The sequence below is a fragment of the Ochotona curzoniae genome, unplaced genomic scaffold (genome assembly GCF_017591425.1).
Source record: "Ochotona curzoniae isolate NIBS_2020 unplaced genomic scaffold, NIBS_Ocur_1.0 scaffold_3835, whole genome shotgun sequence".
Taxonomy (NCBI): Eukaryota; Metazoa; Chordata; class Mammalia; order Lagomorpha; family Ochotonidae; genus Ochotona; species Ochotona curzoniae.
The window spans coordinates 11,804,037-11,811,886 of NW_024467114.1; the positions used below are offsets into that span (position 1 = coordinate 11,804,037).

Consider the following 7,850-nt stretch of genomic DNA (forward strand, 5'->3'; position numbering starts at 1 on the left):
TCCACAACTCCAGGCTCGGCAGGGGTCCCTGGCCTCCTCCACTCCTGGGGATCTCTGTTTACTTGTATTTTGCATGATAAAGACTTCACCCGCCAGGTCCACCCTCCTCCACCCACCCGCTGGGGTTGGCCCGGGTTCCCCAGCGGGCAAGACAAAGAGGTAGGAGCCAAGAACACGCTGGCCAGGGAATGCAGGCCCTGAGCTCCACGAGCTGTTTTGCAAGGCCCAAAAGAAAGCAGAGTTTGCCTGCAGAGGCAAGGCGGTGCAGACTGGGCAATGGGTGTCTCCCACCGCGAAGCCCCCTTACCGCTGCTGCTCCCGACACTGGCCAAAGCCCTAGGATGCTGAGCTACCGGGTTCAATCTAAGAGGAACGAAGGGGCAGTAGCGGCCCCAGCCGCAGCCAGCAGTTGGTAAGCCCAACTCCCCCGCCCTGGCGCTGGTGGCAGGGGGTCTGCACGTGGCCACTACTCACTGATGTCCCTTGGCTCCCCACTCCCTGGACTGGTGGGAAGGAGGTCGCTCCTGCCAGCTGTATGCTCCACTCCTCCTCCATGTCTCCAAGCCCACCCTGGCTCTCCAGGTGAGGCTTAACAGGAACTTCCCCACGCGCAGTAGCTGCAGCACCAGCCACACACTTGCTCCAGTGCCACAGAGTAGGGACTCGGTCCCCAGCGAATGCCGCAGCCCCCACGCAGCAGGCCATCTGGCCATCTCAGGCAGTAGACAAGGGAAAAAATTTTTAGTTCACTAGTGGAAAATGCTGCTCCCTGAGCATAATGCTCAGGAATGAAGGCCTTGCCCGATTTTCCCCATGCACCTTCACCTTCGAGATATGGCCCAAGTTACGGAAAGCAGGCAAGGAAAGCAAGGCATGCACCTGCCCGGCAGAGGAGAAACAGACCCGTACGGGGTAAACGCCTTCGCCACGCTCACAACAAGCTGCTGGGGATGAAGCAATAAAACTGCCACGTCTACCTACTGGCTTTGCACACAGCCCGGGTGTGCCCAGAGCTGCCCCGAGTGCCCACAACACAATCCCCCCCAACTCCCAGGTTAGGGAGGTGGGAGAACCTTCTCTTTCCCTGGCCTTCCTTTGAGTGCCCCCCTCCACACACACACACACACACACACACACACACACACACACACGCACGCACACACACACACACGCTCCCTCATCACCTAGCCCACCTTTCCATTTTCCTCAAAGTGTTTTGAGTAGTTGTTTCAATTCATTGCCGAATTGTAAATGGCGTGGATTGGGTTACTAGTTCACGCGTTAAATAAATGCACCTCCTGTGAAAAACAGGAGAACCAGGCAGGCCAAGTGAAAAATGAATTCAGTTACCAAACTAGCTCGGAGCTCCAGACGGCCAGTGCGGCTGACCGGGACAGGAGGGGAAGCAGGGAACACGGAACATAACGCTACTGTGCTGAGAATTCCGGAGCAAACCCGTGGGTGCGCGGTCAGCGAGCTTCAGGTCGATAAAGAAAAGGGAGGAGAGAAGGTACCAGAAAAAGGCAAACTGGCCTGGCTGGGTCGGGAGACCCTGGGCTGGGAACTGGCAAACCGGTCGGCTTAAGCTGCGGCTGGGGAGCTTCGCGCCAACCCAAGCCGGTGCGTTCTGCCACCACCTTTTCCAGGACTTGTAGGAGAAAGCAGCCCCACGAAATTCTCTGCTTTCGGTTCCCGGGACTCGTAATTTAAGGAGTGTGTGTGTAGGGGGATAGGTCCAAGTGCACAAAAAGTCCCAGGTAGTTTCCCCAAAGGTGGAAACGGACCTCTGGCCACCGCGTTGGCGCAGGGATGCCAGGTGGCTTCTCCGAGGGGCTGAGAGCGCTCGGCTTCGGTCTGAGCGCAAACCGAAAACCACCCGATCCCGCAGGGGTCTACAGGACCTGCCCACCGAGGGAGGCTCCTCGGCAGGGGCGCCTTCTGTCCGCATGTTCTCCACCGACTCTGCTGGGCGCCTATGCCCCTTGTCCCCCACAGCCCAGCTTGGCGCTCCTACCTGGTGGCCCCGGGCCTGGGTTGCGTCCCGGGGTTCCGCTGTGTCTGCCTGGCTGCCTGGACCCACGTCGGTCTGCGGACCGGAGGGAGAGAGGCTGGATCCACAGCCCCGGGCTGCTCCAAACTCAGTGTCTCCCCAGTCCATCCTTGAAAGAGAAGTGGTTCTACCACCTGGATGTGCGGATATAAATCCCCTTGCAAATAATAAATGGATTAATAATAACAAGGTATGAAGTTCTTTTTATAGAAAAAAAAGGAGAGAATTGAAACTAAATGCGGCAGTTAGACAACCATTTTGATAAGAGGATAATTGAGGCGACACTGGTGTATAATTAGAGGATAATTTATGCTATATCCACTTTTATTCCACCTCCCAAAATAAACCCAGTCCATAATCATTACAGGCAAATTGTTCTGAATTTTATAGCAGCAATTTGAACAAAGTACTGCAGTTAATCATGGGAGATTTTTGTGTATTCCTGATTAGAACTCTAATTGCCTCTTTCCAGAAAGTAAAAATAACTGTAAAACGACTCTATTTTTATCATTAACAATGTTGACAATAAAATAAAATCAATTGGAATTGTAATCGCGAGACAAATTTAGGACGAAGGCACTTTTACTTGGGTAGTTTATATTGTAATCAAGATTTGCCAAACCACTAACCGCATGTATCATTTGCATATATTTGAAAGCATTACAGTAGCTTCTGTTTTCAATAGGAAAAAATGCATTACTGTCACTCCTGTAAAGCTTCGCTTTCAGAACGGGTTGCTGCCTCGGGATGCGGGGGGGGGGGGAGGCTGGTAAGATGCCCCTTCCCCCTTTTTTGTGCAATATTTGTAAGAGACACAGACCTAAAGGACAGAGACCTCCCCAGAACTGGGTCTGCTTTTTCTTTTCTTGACCAACCCCCCGCACCCCCACACACCCCGCACCGCACCCCTGGGGTGGAGCTCAGGTGTGTGGGTTCGTCTTCCCTCTGTGGTTTCAGTAAAAGTCTGTCTAGAGAAATCCGCGAGGACAGGGCGCTCCCGCGGGAGTGCGGCGGGATGGGGTAGGGGAGGAGGTCAAGGGCGGAGGGGGCACTGCTGGCGAGCACGGAGGGAAGCGACAGAGCCCCGGCCGGGTCGGGGGGCCGCGATCCGGGGCGGCGGGGCTTCGGGGTGTGTGTGTGCACGGGTGGCGGCCGGCCCCGGGCACCCGCCGCGGCGGAAAGCGGCGGCCGGCCGGGCGGACCCCGGTGCACCGCGCTGGGCTCCGAGCTGCCGGAGGAAGGCGCACAACTCGCCGCGCGCCGCGCGCGCCAGTGGAAGCCGTGCGCCCGTGACGTCAGGGCCCGGCTGGCCAATGGGGAGGCGCTGCCCTCCGGAGACAAACCATTCGACTCGTGGCGTCTGCATCAAGTCTGAAAGCAGACGCGCAACTTTCGCAGAATCCACCTTAAAATCTCTGCCTTAAACTGCACCAGCCCCCAAAAAATCCAAGGGGGGAAAGCGAGGGGGGGAGAGCAGCTTCCCCCTCCCCCCTCTCCTCTCCCATCCCTCCCCCTTCCTCCTCCCTTGGAGTTAACAAGGCCCCGCTCACTATATCTCTTTATATTAAAATATATATATATTAGAGAAGAGCGAGGGAGAGGGAGAGCCACCTCCGCCCCCTCTTTTTTTTTAAAAAAAGAGAGAAATTTTATTATCATTATTATTGTGATTTTATCATTTTTTTTATTATTATTATTTTTTCTGCAAGGATCCCAAGAGCTAAAGGTGGCTGCAGAGGGGCGAGCGGCGCGAGCCAAGTGGGGGGAGGGTGGAGGAAACCCGGGAGAAGGTTCTCTCCAGCCCCCAAAGTTTTGATGATGACCATGACTACGATGGCTGACGGCTTGGAAGGCCAGGACTCGTCCAAATCCGCCTTCATGGAGTTCGGGCAGCAGCAGCAGCAGCAGCAGCAGCAGCAGCCACAGCAGCAGCAGCAGCAACAGCAGCAGCAACAGCCGCCGCAGCAGCCGCCGCCACCGCCACCGCCGCCGCCGCCGCACTCGCAGCAGAGCTCCCCGGCCATGGCAGGCGCGCACTACCCTCTCCACTGCCTGCACTCGGCGGCGGCGGCGGCAGCGGCAGCCGGCTCGCATCACCACCACCACCAGCATCACCACCACGGCTCGCCCTACGCGGCGGGCGGAGGCAACTCCTACAACCACCGCTCGCTCGCCGCCTACCCCTACATGAGCCACTCGCAGCACAGCCCTTACCTCCAGTCCTACCACAACAGCAGCGCGGCCGCCCAGACGCGAGGGGACGACTCAGGTGAGAGGCCGCCGGGGCTGCCCGCTTCTCCCGCCTCCCAGCTGCCCGCCCCGCTCACTTCCTCCACGCTGCTTCCACCGCCGCCGGCCCCCTCCCCCGCCGCGGCCTGGCGCGCGCCCCCCAGGCCGGGGGGCCCCCCGTGCGCCCGCCCGCCGCTCGCCTGGCGCCTGCCCGCCCGCCCGCCTGCCTGCCTGCCTGCCGGCCTCTCCGGCCCGGGCCCCTGGCCGCCACCGTGGACCCCCGGCTTCCTCGCGGCGCGGCGCGGCTGCTCCAGCCCGCCTCCGGCGAGCCGCTCCGGCTGCGCCCCCGGCTCGGCGCTGGCTCCCTCCGTCGGGCCGCACTGCGCTCTCCAGGCGCCGCTGACTCGGCGCGCCCCGTGCCCGCTCCTTCCCTGAGGGACTGCCACACGCCGGTGCCCAGGCTCTCGCGGCGGGTTTTGTTTCCCCCAGGCACACCGCGCTGGCGGTGGCCTAGTTTGCCCCTTGCGCCTCAGTGGCTTGGAGGGAAGCTGACACGGGCTTTGGCTCCACTTCCACTAAAGTGACCATTGGGCTGTTTCCTAGGGACTCGGGACAGTCCCCGCCCGCACCCCGACCTGGGCCCTCTGCCTCCTCGGGTTTTCCATGCGAGGCTGGCTGGGCTTTGTTCAGGGAGAAGTCCTCAGCCGCTGATTCTCGGTTCCCGGGGTGGGGAGGTGGGCACAGGGTGGTGGGCAGAGGCTCAGTTTGGGTGGATTGGGGCTGGGGGGCGGCCTGAGCGGCCGTTTGTGTTCTGGTCCCTCTCAGCTGAATCGTTTCCAACGCGCGCAGGGGGCCTGATGCACGGAGTTTGTAGCTGGTGACATCCACTCCGCAGCAGGGTGGCTGCACTGCAGCCCCAGGCGCTGCAGAAGCAGGCCGATGGGCCCCACTCGGCCGGGGAGCCCTGGCCTCACCGCTGCCTAGGCCGCTGCAAAGCGCGCCTGGGTACCGGAGGGCTGGGGCGCTCACACTGTCCAGCCCATGCAAACATTGTGAGCACCCCCCACCACCCAGCTGCTGGGAGAAGTTACTGAAACACAGGGGCACTGCAGGACAATGAGCGGGGAGAATGGCGGGGGCGGGGAGGGGGTGGCCTGGGACACTTGGAGGAAATCCTATGAGACTTGGGAGCAGGGGGGCGGGGCGGGAGACCCAACTTGCAGGCCAAGCCGCGCACAGGGAAACGGCACAGTGGCCTCGTGGGTGACAGCTCCTGTGTCGTTTGCTTACAGATCAACAAAAAACCACAGTGATTGAAAACGGGGAAATCAGGTTCAATGGAAAAGGGAAAAAGATTCGGAAACCTCGGACCATTTATTCCAGCCTGCAGCTCCAGGCTTTAAACCATCGCTTTCAGCAGACTCAGTACCTGGCCCTTCCCGAGAGAGCCGAACTGGCAGCTTCCTTAGGACTGACACAGACGCAGGTAAACCCCAGAAAGTCCGCCTTGCCCCGTGTGTGGATCCGGCAGGCTCGCGGGTGGGGCCGGCGGGGAGCCGCTCTCGGCCTAGTCAAACCAGGACGGAAGGAGCCGAATGACACATGCGTTTGCTCGGGTTACCACTTTCCGGGGACGGCACAGTTTGGAACAAATGACCCCGTGTTGCACATTAGCTTGGAGCTGCACATCCTCCCAACTTCTCAGCCACCCGGCCCCACTCTAGTGTCGCTTGGTGACCAAACTCCTAGGTCAGAGTAGAACAGCAGGAAGGAGAATATGCTGTTTGGGAAGCAAAGTCAGGCCCACCTTTCTTAAGGATCCTTTTGTGGGCTATAGGAACTCAGAGGATTTCAGCTCACTGGCAGGGAAGCAAGACTATGGACCGAGGGGTACTGGGGGAGGTGCCTGAGAACAACCTGCTTCCCTGGGGGGGGGGCGGTGCAGCAGGGTGGGTTTTGCAGCAGCTGGCCCCCAGGTGGGTGTTAAACCACCCCAGCCAGGAGACTGGTGCCAGCTGACATACTTCCCCTGAGTAGAGCACTTGGGGCCAGGGGCACAGAAAAAGTTGCCCTCCGGGTTATAGCAGGTGAAGCCACAGTTATGCCGTGTTGCTCCAGTTCTCCAGCCCTACTCATATGAAAGACATAAAGGGGCCACTTGGGGAGTGCACAGGATAGGAGTGTCAGTGGGGGAGAGGAGGGCCTTAGCCATAAAGGCCAGGCTGCCAGCGCTGAGCCTTTCCTTCTTGCCACTCATCCAGCTTCATGCTATGGTAGGCCCATTCCCTGATGGGTGATCGCCAGCCAGGGGGGCTCCTTAAACCTCTGTCTTCAGTTCTACTTGCTTTCTCTGCTCTGTGGGTCCCTGGGAATGTTCAGGGTGGGAGAAGGGATTCCTTTTGGAAATGCAGGTTCCTTTGGCTCAGGAGTCCTGCAGGTAAAGGAGGCTACCCTGTAGCTGTCCTTCTGGCGCTCAGCCTGATGCCGGCTTCAGAGTGAAGCCCTGTTGGTGAATGCGCTCACAATCATGTGATGATTGTTGACCACATTTGAGTAAGCACTGTACAAGGCAGGGAAGAAGGGAGGTGCGATCTGTAATCCCCACAGGCTTAGGAGGATATGTTTCTGTCTGGAGAAAGATGCCCATGCGTGCCCAGCCCTCTAGGCATATGTAGATGGGGCATTAGGTTATGGAAGTATGGGCTTGGAGCTGACCCCTGGCCTTTGCTCCTGAACTGCTGTGGGGCTGCAGCTTTACAGGGTGGTGAATACAAAGGTGAGCTACTGAGGTGCTCCATTCAACCAAGTGGATTTGACAAAAAAAAAAAAAGGAAAAAATCTTCTTTATCTCATTTACTTTCTTCTTCTCTTGCTATGTATACCTTTGTTTTAAACCCAGGCTGGCATCCAACTCAAGAACAACCAAGACTGTGGGTATTCAGACCTGCTGCCTATGGGGCTAGGAAGGAGGTTGCGGAGGGTGGAATAAACTAGAGGCAGAGGGAGGCGGGACTTGGCTTGGCTTTGGTGGTGATTTTTTTTTTTCTTTTAAATATCACTTTGAAAGCCTCCAGTGACACGCGAGGCACCGGCTGGCTGTTTATCAGAACTTATCAGTACTGCATTTATTCCAGGTGAAGATATGGTTTCAGAACAAGCGCTCCAAGTTTAAGAAACTGCTGAAGCAGGGCAGTAACCCCCATGAGAGCGACCCCCTCCCAGGCTCCGCGGCCCTGTCGCCGCGCTCCCCGGCACTGCCTCCCGTGTGGGACGTTTCGGCCTCAGCCAAGGGCGTCAGCATGCCCCCCAACAGCTACATGCCCGGCTATTCGCACTGGTACTCCTCTCCACACCAGGATACCATGCAGAGACCACAGATGATGTGAGCTAGCCGAGGGACAAACCCGGGCGGCGTGGGACCCAGACCGGACCTGCGTGGGACCCAGTCTAGACCTGCTGGACTCTGACAAACGGAGCCAAAGGGACAGGCTTGGGAGAACTCGTATGTGTCGCAAGAAACGGCGGAGCTTATGCTCTGTTCTCTCTCTCTCTCTCTCTGTCTCTGTCTCTC

General features: G+C 58.4%; 1 protein-coding gene across 1 annotated transcript; it reads left to right on the forward strand.

The window, feature by feature from the left end:
- The first annotated feature begins 3,825 nt into the window (after positions 1 to 3,825).
- DLX6 (distal-less homeobox 6) lies at positions 3,826 to 7,850 on the forward strand. The gene is made up of 3 exons (XM_040964988.1): positions 3,826 to 4,319; positions 5,572 to 5,765; positions 7,414 to 7,850. The coding sequence occupies exons 1-3, from the start codon at positions 3,866 to 3,868 to the stop codon at positions 7,663 to 7,665; spliced, it is 900 nt and encodes a 299-aa protein (XP_040820922.1). The 5' UTR covers positions 3,826 to 3,865; the 3' UTR covers positions 7,666 to 7,850.

Excerpts from the sequence above, each read along its gene's own strand:
- DLX6 (XM_040964988.1), top strand. The coding sequence starts at position 3,866 with ATGATGACCATGACTACGATGGCTGACGGCTTGGAAGGCCAGGACTCG. Across the intron at positions 4,320-5,571 it reads GACGCGAGGGGACGACTCAG|ATCAACAAAAAACCACAGTG; the intron begins GTGAGAGGCCGC and ends GTTTGCTTACAG. Across the intron at positions 5,766-7,413 it reads TAGGACTGACACAGACGCAG|GTGAAGATATGGTTTCAGAA; the intron begins GTAAACCCCAGA and ends CATTTATTCCAG.